This window comes from Syzygium oleosum, unplaced genomic scaffold (genome assembly GCF_021117445.2).
Source record: "Syzygium oleosum isolate NSW1041296 unplaced genomic scaffold, Sole_v2.1 Sole_v2.16, whole genome shotgun sequence".
NCBI classification, from domain to species: domain Eukaryota; kingdom Viridiplantae; phylum Streptophyta; class Magnoliopsida; order Myrtales; family Myrtaceae; genus Syzygium; species Syzygium oleosum.
In genome coordinates, this window is record NW_026607500.1 from 2267940 (window position 1) to 2283752 (window position 15813).

The 15813-nt window shown below is 42.2% G+C and overlaps 1 protein-coding gene across 1 annotated transcript; it reads right to left on the reverse strand.

Moving 5' to 3' along the window:
- Positions 1-4095: 4095 nt before the first annotated feature.
- LOC115686571 (probable LRR receptor-like serine/threonine-protein kinase At4g31250) lies at positions 4096-7893 on the reverse strand. Its single transcript, XM_030611914.2, has 3 exons — positions 7166-7893; positions 5095-5670; positions 4096-4766 (listed from the first exon to the last, which is right to left on the reverse strand). The coding sequence occupies exons 1-3, from the start codon at positions 7836-7838 to the stop codon at positions 4096-4098; spliced, it is 1920 nt and encodes a 639-aa protein (XP_030467774.1). The 5' UTR covers positions 7839-7893.
- Between the last annotated feature and the right edge of the window lie 7920 nt (positions 7894-15813).

The window sequence follows — 15813 nt, forward strand, 5'->3', positions numbered from 1 at the left end:
AACATCATCAGCAATACATCGGGTTAATATATTACAAGAACACCACGCGGACCTTCCCGATTACAACCAGAACAGGTACGGGTTAACCTAGCTCCTCTATCTACGAGGATAACCTCAAAAAGTGTTCTCCCTCAAAAAGCCGGTTCCCAAGGAACGGTACGTGTACTCATATCGGATGACCTGAAAAGTGGTTAACAACAACGAATGAGATAAATCTCAGCGAGTTCACGACCTAAGCCTCGACTAGGAGGTCAACTCATCTCGGATGTACCTAACACATGCAACGATACATCGATGGCAGACAACTCAATATAGAACATACAGGTACTTCACAACACAATCACAGGCAACCTTACCTTGCCCTGGGCACATGCACACGCCCTGTACGTTATGATTCACCGTATGCCATAATAATGCAATGAGCATATAATACAATCAGAATACGCATCAATTTTTCCAAGTACAATGCATTCACACGTGTCCTGATTATAAAGTGAAACCGCTTCGGCCCGTCCCATAACGTGTCTAACAATTTCATTCCATAATCAAGCGCAATGCTACCACAATTTTTCACGGGTATTCCAATTACTACAGCCACACCAGGGGCTACGGCACAACCCTCGTTATTCGCATCAGGTTGGCGATCTTCCGGCATAACCGGGCATCGTCCCGCCCCGTCGGGCACGGCATCGTCTCACCCAACCACAATGACGGCATATCCCATAAATGGGTTCATTCAGAATCCGATTCGCGAATGACTACGTCTCCCCTGCTACCAGCGACGGCTTCCAATTACCAAATTGGGGACACCCGTTAGGGCCACGGCCAAACCCTAGGTTGGCGGTCATCCGGTATACGGTTTTCCGATATAACCGAGCACGAAAGGAACCTTTAGGTGATCATGCACACATAGCAATACTCAGGTTCCATCATTATAATTTTTAATAGCCGATGCAAACATAATCCGTGCTAATACGTTGAAATATCCAACTTTCACACATAAAAATGTACTAAAATATTCACACGTGATTATGCACATATCAATAAATTCCCAAACTTGGCATGCTTCTATATTCAAGTATCCACAACATATTTCTCACATAAAACTTAACAAATAAACCCGACACCTCAGGGTTTATTAATTAAGTACCCGACATGCTATACTTAAAATTAACCAAACAATTCAATTTGGCATACAAACCAATATATAAGCCAAATTCTAGCTTAGGCATCACAATTTAAGCCTAAAATAAACACAATTTAATTTCGGAATTTCCATAAAAATATTAATAAAATAATAATATTTTTAATTCCGAAAATTAATAAAATATTATTATTTAATTTCCGAAAATTAATAAATTAATAATATAATTAATCCAATAGATTATCACTAATCCTAATCAATTAGTACTAAGCACAATTAACTTAAACTAATCCGCTCTAATCAAGTTTAACCTACTAAGCAAGGGATTAGTGCGAAAACTCACCCGTTTAAAATTCCGGAGACACCGGTGCGTCGGCGGCGGCGAGGGCTATGCTTTGCACGGTCCGGAATTGACACGGAAAGACAACGACGACTGGGTCTCGGCTGGACAGCAGCCACAGAACCGGTTTGGCTTCAGTGAGGCGATTTGGCGACGGAAAACGGCACGGACGGGTTGCGCACGGCGGCAGGGAGTCACGGCGTGGTTGTTGGTTGCTCCACGGCAGCAACACAGCAGCAACACAACAGCAAGGGGGCTGTTCTGTTTGCTTAGCCGAAGGAACAACAAAAAAAGAGAAAAGGGGAAGTTGTCGTGGAAGAGGAAAAAGGAGAGAGAGGAATGGACGCGGGAGGGAGAAGAGAGGGAACAAGAGAGATATTTCTCTCCTTTAATGCATGCCCTATAAGTCTTCATCATCATTCCCCCCACATAAATGCCAAACCCCCAAAGTCTTCTTCATCATTTTCTTTGGTTTCTTTGTCATAAATGCAAGAAGGGCATTTTGGTAATTTCACAAGGTATAAAAATACTTATACGCGTATACGAGCTAGAATTTCGTACGGGCTCGTATAATCAAATTTGGGCTCAAACGGATTATGAATGGGCTTGAAAATGCTAATGGCCTCAAACTTGGGCTTAAATTGAAATTGGGCTTGAAATTGGGTTCAATGGGCTAAATTGGGCCACTTGGGTTTGCCTTGGGCCCATGTGGCCGAATCACATTGGGCTTGAGGCCCAATGTGCCTTCATCCGGCCCACTTCCTTGTGGGCCCCAATTCTCGGCCCGCTAAATCCTTTTCCGAGAATTTCGAGTAAACCGATAAACGAGCAAATCAATGAGGCGGTGTCCCATAATTTAGTTTTGAAATCCTCGAAGATTCGACATCCAAATTCGGATTCTAATTCGTGGTAAAAATCAATCAATTACGACTTTAGTATATCTCAAACTAACAGGCGGCTTTTAGGAGTTACGCGAATTCGACCCGTGGTTGATTCGGTATCAAACCACGTTTAAGTTTTCTCGAACAATGGATGATCTCGATTGTCATGTAATTGCGAGGGATCAATCGTTAGTTCCAAAGTACGCGATCATCAGTCAATGGGTTTAGAATCGTTCGCAATACATACAACGGTCAAGCGGAATCACCCGCGATCCGATTATATACTATTGGCGAATCATTTTATAACCATCCCTTGATCGGTCTATAATGGCTCAAAATTGTCCCTCGTCAATCCTTATGGTCGAATTATCAATCCCTGATCGAGTTCTCAGGTCGTGCATATTTAATTCCTTAACAGCCATTCCCAATCGGTTAGTCTCTCATGAGTGATCAATTCAGAGCGAGAATTACTAATAGTGCATCGATTAAAATCATCATTTCATTACATTCCGAATAGGGTCGAATTTGAGGATGTCACACATACCTTAGAACTTGGAACCTACAAGTTCCCACCGGTCAGGTTCTCGGGTTCCAGGTTCTACCCTAGAACCATGCTCACCCCTATCATGGAGTGCTAAGAAGCAATGAACAGTTGCTTGATCTAGTGCCGAGGAAAATTATCGTGCAATGGTGTCTACAGCTGTAGAGATTACTTGGATATCATTCCTTTTGAGAGATTTGGGTATTCATTTGTCAAGTCCACCAATATTATTTTATGATAATATCAGTGCACTTTATATGTCGATTAATCAGCTTTTCATGCAAGAACTAAATATATCGAATTAGATTATCATTACGTGCAAGAAACAGTGACTCTTGGAACACTTGTGACTAAGTATGTTCAGTTTGTGCATCAAATTGTTGATCTCTTCAAGAAATCATTTCCTAGAAATGCATTTGGAAACTTATGTCGCCAATTGGGAATTTGGGATTCTCCTATTCCTAATTTGAGGGGAGTAAAGGCACTGATATATCAATCAAGGAAGAATCAATCAAAATCACAAGTTGATTCTTGGAAATGCTAAAATGAAGGATGTGACAACTCTTGTAATATATAATGATCTCTTCATTTATTATTTTCCATTATTGTATTGTTTGCTTACGTCCAGCTACCTCTGCACGAGCAATTCACAATCATCACACGAATAGCTCACGGAGGAGGTTGCGAGAAAGGAGGAGCAGGGCTCAAGTAACCTCATCGGCGTGTGTACATGGATGAGAAAGAGAGAGAGATAGGAGGCAGCAGGGTCATGACTCATGGTGAATGGAGTCTGCCACAACTTGCGCGGCGCTGGATGGTGGTGAGATGTCGCATTGAAGTCGAGGACGGGGAAGAAGAAGAAGAAAAGGGTGGAAATTGAAAATAAAAAAGTAAAATTCAAAAATAAAGAGAAGAGTACATCTTGCTCATTGAAATTCAATTTATGTTAATTTGTTCTCTTCGTGAACGGAGTTCATTTAAAATGAAAATGTAACTCTTAAATCTAAAAAACAAAAAAACCAATCCAATTTAAATGCTTGAGATTTTGAGAGTAAACGACACATGCAAGTTTGAGTTCTCTATGAAATTACTCTTCTATGCATATTGTAATATCGTCTCCAAGTCCAATATGAATTTCGCAACAACATGGTAAGAAATGATTGAAGAGTCAAGCGCTGTAGTGAAACCATCAATGGGTAACCGAGAAGGAGAAGTCCTCCACCGTCGTTGCCCTAGAAGAGTACAAGTCTCCTTCACTGGCAGAGGAAGAGTACTCCTCATCGCTATCCCTCTCCCTCAGCTCCTCAATCCTGTCCATGGCCTCCCTCAAACTCCACCTCCGCTCCACATTCCACTCGCAGCAGCACATGCCGATCTTCAGGAGCTTCAGCATCTCGCCCTCCCCGTTCTTCGTACCCCTCATGTCCTTGTCGAACACCTCGCCTGTCCACTCCTCTCTCACCACCGAGTTGACCCACGTTGCCAAGTCGGCGTTCGCCCCTTTCCCTTGCTTCAGATAGTTTGCCGGGAACTTCCCGGTTATGATCTCCAGGATCAGTATCCCGAGGCTCCACACGTCGGTCTTTCTGGTCGTGCAGTCGCTGTGGTTGAACTCAGGAGACTTGAATGCCACCATGAACTGTTGAGCGTGGTCCTTGTTGATCACGGGCACAAGGCCGTAGTCCGTCAGGAGAGGCGTGAAGTTTCGGTCCAGAAGAACGTTGGACGACTTGAGGTGACCGTGGGGCAAGGAGAGGCCGGGAAGCTCCTTGTAGAGGTATTCGAGACCCTTTGTGACTCCCTTGATGATCTTCAGACGGGTCGGCCAGTCGAGCCCGGGTTGTCCTGGACTACGATTTGCTACAAAAAACCAAAAGCGAATGCTGTCAAGATTAAATAGGATAAATACATGTTCAACACTATCTATTTAAAGACATAATTTATATAGGGGTCAACGAGATTACTCATTTATCATCATTCCTAGGGGCTATATACATCCATACATGAAGAAATAAACTGTCTTGAGTGGCCTATGTAATGATAATCCGATGCTCATTAAGAACCAAGAAGACATAAAAACTTTAGTTTCACCGTACATAGTAGACGTCAAATAAATTTCTAGTTAATTAATTTGTTTGTCCCAGAGGAATTAATAAGTGAATTCTAATTAATGCAACCGAGTACATACCATGAAGATGGCTGGCCAAGCTTCCATTCTCAACAAAATCCGAAATCAGGAGCTTTTCCTCTTTCCTGTAGAAGAAAGCTACTAGAGAAAGCAAGTTAGGGTGAGACAAACTCCCAAGCCTCCTCATGTGCTCGTAGAACCCCTCCTTCCCGACGTTGTTCATTTGCCTGAACCGCCTCACAACGACCGCGGGCCCGCCCAGCAGCGCTGCCTTGTACGACGACCCAAAGCTCCCGCTGCCCAGGACCTCCGCGGAGGCCCGGAGCAGGTCTTGCAACTCGAATCTCTCCCGGTCGCTCCTAACAAAGACCAGCTTCCCTTGGTGATCTCCTCCTCTCTTCTTCATCTGCGGCTGCTGGTCGTTTATCTGGGCGTCCCTCAAGCCGGCGTCGTAGGCCCCGAATCCCCTTTCAGGCTTCAGGTGGTGGGTCCCATGGAAGTTCGACTTCTTCCTGTACATGACGATACCGATGACAACCAAGGCGACGAGTGCAACGGCGACTCCGACGGTGATGAAGAGCATCTTCTTGAACGATTTGCACGGGGAAAGAGGCTTCCCGCACAAGTGTTTGTTCCCTGCTTGATCACAAGAGTCCTTCGTTACATGTCTCGCTCGTTCTAGATACTCTAGGCAAGCTAAGAAGAAATTGGTTTACACTCATCCACTAGGACCACTACGTCTAACCATGAGTGAAATTGAAACTGATTTGGAGACTTCTTATATCTCGACCGTACACATGACTATATATCAAAGCTTCTGAACAGCAATTTTGTTTCCACTGACAGTGTACAAAATTAAAAACTACAGAAAAATAGTACACGATATATATAAATAAATACAAGATAAATCTTAAAGTTTCATGTGGTCCGTCAAAATGCAAACCTAATTTGATCAAGTCGCACGAGGTCGTCGTTACAAGCCCCACGAGAAATGCAGCTTTGTTGAGTCAATAGTCGACTTTGTCGATGATATATATATAAGCAATGAAAGAAAGGAAATATATATATATATATGTTGAACGACGTGCAATGCATGAAGTACCTCTTGCAAGCATGTTTTAGCAAAAAAAAAAAAACCTCTTGCAAGCATTTGGCGTTCATCATCAAGGGCAGAGGATTTCTTCTTCTTTTTTGTTCTTTATTGCATAGCTGTCGTTGCATATAAACGTTGATTCAGCTATTACTAAGAAGCTTCACGGTCCAAAATATAAAACCATCATCAATTAGAAGCTTTGAATCGATTTAGGGCATGTAGCGCTCCATACATGACATGTCTAAGTATTAGTTAGACAAGTATTTGAATCTAATAGATAGCGGAAAATTGCTTTTTAGATAATTGACCTAGACAAGTATCTCAGCAAAATTATGTAGCTTTACGGGGGGGAAAGTCGCTTTAGCTCGACTGGTGACAATTTGGAAAACAAGCAATGTATTTTGAAATTGAAAAACTATACTCCGAACAAAAGGATCGCAAGAGGTGACTTAGTCTTGAAAGTTTTTTATGTAATCGTTATATATAGCACAAATAGTCTAAAACCTCAATATTTGTTTGTCGTTAAGACGAAAAGGATTTACTAAAATCTAAAGAATCTTTCTTTTTGATAATCCAAGGTCACAGGGAGGAGATCTGGTTATTAGGAGACTTATGAAATACCTTGCAAACCCCGCGAACCGGTTAAATCCAATCCTTTGACCTGTGCAAACAACCCTGACACTACACAATTTGCACGAAATTGGTGGTATTCGAACAAATGACCTCCAATTCCCGAGTCGAAAATACCCAATACCCCAACCAACATCGCCAAAGGGATTAGAGAACAAAGACATTGCTTAGGCGTCTCCTTTCCAACTAGTCTACTCATTTTAAAACTACTTACCTCCAAAATATGATTAATAACGTGGGAGGTATCAAGACTTATATACTAAACGAGTTTACTAAATGACGTGCCGAATTTTTGTCGGGTGCTTAAGAGTCATCGTCAAAAAATTCTCCACGAACGGCCTCGTCTACAATCATAAGTTGATGGTGTATGCCAAAAAAATCGTTAAAGATGAGAAAAATAGTGATCACCTTTGAAGTAGGAGGGGCTCATCTTGCTAAGCCCCGGAGGTATCTTCCCCTCGAACTGGTTGTTGGCCAAGTTCACCATCTGCAGCTCCATCTGCCGAAAATCCGGTATCTTCCCTCCCATCTGATTCGCCTCCAGGCTCAAGTTCACGAGCCTCGGCAGGTTCACCAGCGACTTCGGAATTGGCCCAAAGAACCCGTTCCCGTCCAGGTACACCATCCTCAGCGCCTTCATCCCGTCGAACTTGTCATCTGGGATATCCCCCGTGAACTGGTTGCTCGACATCATCAACATCTTGAGCGCCGGCAGTTTCTTCACCTCCGGCATCGGCCCTTCGAAGCCGTTGCCCTTGATGCTCAGGACGCGGAGAGAGGACAGCTGGGTGAGTGAGTCCACGTCAATGAGGCCCCCGAGGCCCATCCCGTCGAGCCTGAGCTGCCATACGTTGCCGTTGAGGCACGACACGCCGGCCCAGTCGGTCTTGTTGCCATTGCATGGGGAGTCGGAGGAGCTGTCCCAGTTGCTCAGCGCGGTAGCGTTGGAGAGGGAGCCCTTGAACCTGATCAGGCTCTGGGTCTCACCGGCACTGCAGGTGACGACATTGTGGGCGGCCAGGACGAGGACCGCGAGGGCCGCGACCACAAACCGGTGGGGCTTCTCACGCTCCATGGTCATGAAAGGAGAGAATGACTGTCGATATGCATGAACATACGGGATCTAGCTAGGGTTAAGGAAGGGGGACAGAGAGAGAGAGAGAGAGAGGGAACGGATGAGGGATGGAGAATAGGGAGAGGGCTAAAGACGTGAAGAGCAGATGAAAGTGGACAAATGGAGGGGTGAGACTGACGATGTGTTTGCTAACAATGAGAGCTGCTTAGCTGTTTGGCCGGCCGAGTCTTGATAATTCAAATTTTTCTTTATAATTTTATCGCTTTTGTATATGATTTTATTGATCCCTACTTTGCTGTGTTATGCGAGGAGCTTTGCAGCTGTTGTTTTCTTGTTAATTGTGGGAGTTTTGTTGCTTTCTTGATCGTCACGAACGCACGTATAAGATACCATTTCGTTGGGTTTTCAACGGAGCTGTTTTCTGACCGCGGAGGCAATAAGCTTGCAGGTGCCGGTGATGGCGTTGCTGTTTGGACTCTTCGCTGACCTGAGGTCCATATGTTTATAGCATACGATTTCCCGGTGGAAGATGCTTCCACCATTACGATAATTCGCGTGAGAAAATACGCGCTGTCCTTGCTTATGCCGATCGGGACCGGTAAAATCCTTCGATGGGGCACGTAAAGGGCTCCTACCCTTGGCGTCGGGTAAGCCTGGGAGCGAAGTGATGGCGATTCGAGTTCGGCATTGATCCGCCGAGTGAAAAGCCCCAAGCCATCTATCTTACTTGTCTAATTGAGATACAAATTGTTTAGACACTTGATGCTTCATCTAAGATTTTTAATGTTTAGCCAGGTTTGACTTGACGCCTTACTTCATGAAATATCTTAGGAAACTCCCAAATCAGACCACGTTTTCCTAGAATTCTAGTAAAAAAATCTTTTGATGCGTTAAGAACTATATCGATTGAACTTATAACGGATGACATATCAAATGTCAAAGTTTTGGTCAAACTTTAGCGACTCAAGATATAAATTGTAAATTGATAAGCAAATCGTGTAAGCACTTCATATTTTGTCCAAGAAATTACAAAGTTCGACCCAACTTAACCCAAGGTCTCTATCAACCAAATATAGGGTTATTGGTTTTGGAAGTTTTGGAATTCTATCTTTGGAAGTTGGAAAGTTTTCCATTTTATGTATTTCTTTTCTAGCAAGTCAAATCTTGTAGTATGTACTCTTGAGTATATAAATAGTCACATAAGTTTAATGGAAATATATAACGATTTTTATCTTAACATGATATCAGAGCCATCTAGGGCTCATGGCCCCTTTTCAATCCTAGCTTTCTTCTTCCCCTTTTTTTTTTTTTTTTTTTTGCAATAACGATGGTCGGCATGGCTCTTGAGAATACCGCCGCCATGACCACCATTACAAACCCTTCTTCTACACTTCCTCCATTAGGATCTGCTCACCGCTTCCTTTCTCTGCGTCTCATAGCATCCAATTACTTGATATGGAAAGCACAGATTATCCTATTTCTCAAGGGACACAACCTCTATGGTAATGTCGATGGGACCAAACCATGTCCCTCTGATGCAGCCCAAGTAGCTCTTTGACAACAACAAGATGACTCCATCATGAGTATCCTAATTGCATCCCTCTCAAAATCGGTATACCTCTCATTCTTGATAAACCAACTAGCAAAGTCATCTAGGATGCTCTCAATATCTCTTTTGGCTCAGCTTCTGCTACGCCTATGCTCTCTCTTCATCTTAGTCTACAACATCTACAACAGAAACAGGACAAATCAGTTAGTGATTTCCTCTAGCGTGCTAAGTCCATTGCCGATGAGATGGTAGTTACAGGCAAGCCTCTTGCACCAGAGGATTTCAATGTTCATATCTTATGTGGTCTTTGATCTGATCTCTAGGACATTGTTCCTACCTTACTTGGCCATTCCGAACCAATCTCGTTATGGATCTTCATGGTCTTCTCCTTAGTTAGGAGAGTATTTAGGCATTCCAAATGTGGCAGATCTCCAAGCCATCCTCTCAGGCTAATTCTGCTACAACCAACTCTACTCAACGAGATTCCTCCACCTTCACCTCTACCCTTCTTAGTTCGTCTTTCTCTGGCTATGGTCAATCCAAAGGTCATGGGGGTCACAGTAATCGATTTGGTGGCAGAAGAATACCACAAATGCCATAACTATTGTACGACGCTCATTTGAGTGCTATAACTTTATTTGATCACTTGAGTGCCATGACATATAAAGAAATGTTCACCTGAGTGACATAACTTTCAATCGATCACTTTAGTACCATAAATTTAAAATAAAATAAAATAAAAAGTTCACCCAAGTGTCGGAAATCTGACGTGGCATGACACTTGTGGTAAATGTTTTTAAAAAGTTATGGTACTCAAATTATTGAATGAAAATTATATGGCACTCAGGTGATTGAAAAAAAATTATAGCACTCGTACGAAAGTTATAGCACTTAATTGATCAAAAAATAATTATAGCACTTGAGTGAGCGCCATACAAAAGTTATAATACTTATGGTGTACTTTTCCCTCAATTTGGCCATGGTCGTGGTGCCCGTGCTGCTCAATTTGTCCACGTACAAATCACACCGCTACCACATGCTATTATTGCTCTCCTAGTATGCCTTATTACCCACCCCCACACATACCCCTCGTATACCTCATCTTACCAACCTCTTAATCTCCCAATTCCAACCTAAGCAATGCCCTTCCCCTTTTTCTACCTTCACCCACCACACCTCCCTCCAACATCCTACATTGATATCCTAACACAGGTGTCTCCCACCATGTCACGCCTGATATACAATCCTTCTTTTCCTATGAAGCTTATAATGGATCGGATCAACTACACATAAGAAATGGAAGGATCTCAATATCACTAGTTAATAGTATTTCTTCTATTCCCTCCTCTATTACAAATCTTTCTTTACAATTAAATGATATTTGTCATGTCCGTGATATCTCTAAGCGTTTACTTTCGGTTAAAAAATTTGTGACTGACAATAATATCTTCTTTAAATTCTATCCTATCTATGGGTGATCAGTTTCAAGGTGGACGGTTCCCACCTTTGAACCACCCATCCTAAAATCGGGAATCACCCGCTAAAGTTCGATTCCACAAAATGGGAATCGAGAACCGCCTGTTGGTTCCATGGACTGGGGATCGGTTACTGGATGAGTCCATAGAACCGGTCTAGTACCTAATATCTACATAAGCAAATTATCTTTGCATCACTTTTGTTACCCCCAAAATTAAAACTCTGCGGTCTCTCATCGGTGGCCTCCAGATGTTCTCTCTCTGTCTCTAAGTTTGGAATAGAATCCATCTTGGCCTTGGAGAGTCACGTTCTCAAGCAAACAAGCAAAGCAGGGGAAGGGAGTTAACGGATGAAGGAATTTACATTGGGGAAAGCATAACGGTGGGCGTTATTTACGGGATCTGCCTCTATCACCAACCCAGTAGTTTTAACTTTTGGATTTGATTCGAGAGAGAGGGGGTCTTCTAGTTATTCAAGTCAGATCAACCAATGAGTTTGTCTCACCTCCATTCAGAATCGATGGATGCCCTATGCATTACAAAGAACAAACACTCTTGAGTACAAAGGAGGAGCACCAGCACATTTTGAACTTCAAATGCTATGACCAAAAAATAGAAAAACTTCAGATGCTATTACTATCACTCGCAAACTACAGTGAAAGAAAAATTACAGCATCTTAAAATGATCTATAGATATCCAATCAAATGAACCGGAAGTAAATATTCAAAATCCAAATCCCCTTTCCATTCTTCAGGCATCTTATTAAGAAAAAATCATAAATTTCGAACCAATTTAGAACCACAACGAACGAAATCCAAACCGGAAGAAACTCAAGATGACCTCTCCCCAAACTCCCCAAGCGGAAAAAACAAACAAATCTGATTCACAGTCACATATCACCCTCTAGTGATTAAGTGAAACTTGAAACAGAGCAGAGGGGGGAAAAAGGGACCAAAGTGGAAGACAGAGGACTCACTCAAAGCCTGCTTTGCAGAGAACCACCTATTAACGTCCCGACATATTATCTTCCTCAGAAGATCCTTAACATCCGCCGACACACCCTGATATGCTTCATCCGAGAGGCGACTGAGAGCGAGAATGAGAGAGGGAGGAAGCGATGAGGTCGGAGGCCACCGAGAGCAAGAGTGGAGAGAGGGAGGTGAGGCCACGAGATGAGGCAAGATACAGAGAGAGGTAGGAAACTAGGAATTAGGGTTTTCATTTAAAAATATAAAAATTAGTATATATATGTGTATAATGGTCTAGTCCAGATGGTTCAGGTGGGCAGTTCCATTCTAGAATTGGAAACCGCACCGATCCCCATGGGAATCACCAGTTCGGTTTGGTTTCAGGCTGTCCGAGTGGTTCCCGGTTCCTTTGCACACCCCTAACCCTACCCTCTTTCTTGTTAAGGATCTAGTGACCAAGGCAATTCTTCTTTCGGGCCCGAGTAGTGATGGTCTTTACACCACACCGCAACAACCTTCGATGCCTACTGCCTGTATTACGGAATGAACTTCCATGGATGGCTGGCATTAACGTCTTGGCCATACCTATGAACATCTATTTCGATTTATGATCAAAAAGAGTAATTTGTCATGTCAGTCCACACGGTTGAGTCAATTATGTATTGCCTATCAATTCGGCAAGCTAGTCGTCAATCCTTAGGATTGTCTCCAACTCGTAATTAGTTTTCGTTGGATTTAATTTATAGTGATATTCATCGTTATTTCGTTATTTTTGTTGATGATTGCTCAAAATTTATTTGGTTTTATCCTCTTAAAGCAAAGTCGGATGTTTATTTTGTTTTTTCTTACTTTCCAAGCTCTTGTTGAACGTCTTTTTTCACAAAAAAAAAAATCCGTTCAAACCGACTGGGGTGGAGAATTTCGCAACCCCCCCCCCCCCCCCCCCCTCCCTCCTTTTTCTCAAAAATTGGTATTGCTCACCGAGGGGCAATCAAGGGTCGTCATGGCCATATGGTTGAAACCGGTTCAATATTATTTGCTCATGGTGTTGGAGAAACATCTCCAAATGAATTTTGATGATACCCAAACTATCCTTGGTATAATATCTATATTGTTTAAGTGCAGATATATCCAAAGGACTGAGTGATATCCATGATGAATTCATTGAAGAAACTGTCCTTGAAGGATCATATAAACAGCATCATCAATCACAAAGATCAGCTAAATGACGATGTTTCATTAAAGCTAAAGAGATCAAGTAATTGGTAATGTTTAAGTAACGGATCATTTAATATGACCGTTATTTCACTAATGTAGCCGTAGGGACTGGACATGCAAAGCAGAAGTTCCGACAGGAATGAGAACAGTTAGTCTGATAGGTCGTCAGACTCACAGCTACAGTATAGCAGTAGAAGCTATTTCAAAAAAGTCTGCAGAAGTTTAGGAATAGGCTGTATGGGCGGTCAGTTCCGAGGACAGCAGCACTAACGACTCTAACGGCTACCCTGGCTCTACTAGACATAAGCAACGACTAGTTTAAAGATGCTTATAAAAGAGAAAGTCCTTAAAGCCGAAGAGAAAGAGAGAGATTGTGAGCTTGTAATTCTCCGAAATTCACTTCTTGTTGTATACTGAGTAGAAAGCTCATGTCTATCGATAGCACTTGCCGCATTGTAATTGTGTTGAAAATTCAAGTGTATCAAGTGATAGATGCATCCACCTCCTGGTAGCGTGATCTACAAACTGATAGGAGTGGTGCATGCTAAGTGTAACTTGTTCAGCAAATTACTAGTGCAATCCAACCCAACTTGTGGCCGTTAGTGGTGAGAGTGGACGTAGGCTTGGAATCAAAGCTGAACCACCATATATCCTTGTATGCAGTTGATTATTCCTCTGTTTATCAATTCTAGCATACGAGTGATACATTGTTTCTTGTACATCCAACGAAACATAATACTTATTTGTTTCACATTGTTTTCCGTAAAAGTTTGAAAAATCTTCCAAAGCAATCTATTCACCCCTCCTTTAGGTTACATAGTTAGTCCCAACACATGGCTCTGTCCCTCACCAATACTGGCACTACACATTCGAAACGGCGGTCTATCTCATCAACCAGATGCCATCCAAGGTCGCTAATCGCATCTAACCTTTGAAATGGTTTACAATCAACCTTCATATTATTCTTTCTTAAAAATCTTTGGATGTCACTGTTTTCCATATCTACGACCTTATAACGCCCATAAGATGGATTTCCACTTGGTTCCCTGTAATTTCTCCCCTCTTGCATAGGGTACCACTGCTTTGATCCTGTCACCAATCATTTATACATTTTCCAACATGCTCGTTTCAATGAAACATGTTTTCCCTTTGCAACTCCTTCCATTCTCAGTCCACCACCTTAGTGATCACTTCCTACACTTATCTTGATACCGTGGGCTTCAACCCCTATTGGTGTCCTCCCCCTACCACTATAGTGAGATCTTAGAGTCCTACATTGGCTCCCACAGTGTCGTCTAATACTGATTCATCCACCTCCCTTGCCCTAAGAACCAGGCCTCTTTATGACCTTTATCATTCCCTTCCTCATCGGCCTATCCACCGCCGCCGCCGCCGCCCCCACCTCGGCCAACACACGCCCACATCATGCAACTTCTCTCTTGTCCTCCTCAAATTAATATTGCCACCACCTCCCTCACCGAACCAACCTCATTCACCCAAGCCAATAAATTCCCTGAGAGGCGTGCAATTATGAATGATGAATTTAATGTCTTGTTAAAAAATGACACATGGTCTTTGGTCCCTTGCACTTCCTCAATGAATCTCGTTGGGTGTAAGTGGGTTTACAAAGTTAAGCGGAAAGCAGATGGCAATCTTCAACCCTATAAAGCTCGCTAAAAACTCAATAACAAGGCTTGGATTATACAGAATCCTTTAGTTGCTGTCTCTTAAGGGTGGCAAGTGTGACAACTAGATGTGCCCAATGCCTTCTTACACAAGGTTCTTTCTAAAGAGATGTACATGGAATAGCTCTCTGGGTTTGAGGACCCAACTCGTCGTGACTATGTTTGCAAGTTGCATCATTCTCTATACAGTCTCAAGTAGGCTCCAAGAGCCTGGTTTCAACGACTTTTACAATTTTTGCTTCATTTGCGATTCTCGACGTCACAAACATATCCCTCATTGTTATCTATTGAAGATGCACTAATGTATTTTATTTTTTAATATATGTTAATGACATTCTAGTTACAGGTAATGCGTCTTCTACTATCAATGCAATTTTACAAAAATTGTCTGCAGAGTTCTTTATTAAAGGATCTCGACCCACTACACTTTTTCCTTGGGATAGAGGTTGTCCCTCACTCTAATGTCTGATCCTACTCTGTACTGGTCTATAGTTGGTGCCCTCCAATATATGACATTGACAAGATTATATCTATCCTTTGCCGTTAATAAAGCCTGTCAATTCATGCATACACCAATTGAAGACCGCTAGCAAATGATGAAATGTATATTGCGCTATCTCAAATATTCAAGGCCGTTGGTTTGCTTCTTTCCCCATCAAGGTTGAAGACTTGCGGTCTCGACTCTTCCACTTGAGGAGGTGTATCAACCAAGTATAGGATTATCGGTTTAAAAAGTTTTTGAACCCTATCTTTGGAAATTGGAAAGTTTTCTATTTTTATGTATTTTTTTTCTTGCAAGCCAAATCTTCTAGAATGTAATGTATGGTATATACCCACCTAAGCTTAATGAATATATATAACAATTTCTACCTCAACAGTCTCAATTCATCAAATATTCTATCAAAAAGTATAATTTTGTGGCGCTTAACAAGATATTTCCACTAATACTCAATTTGACAAATCTAACGAAACAATCATGTGATATCAAGATTTTTAGCAAAGTTGTCCAATCTTGAAGATATTAGAAAAAAATTCAGATTTTTCATACAAATGGACATTTTAGTAAATGTATGTGTTTTTCTACT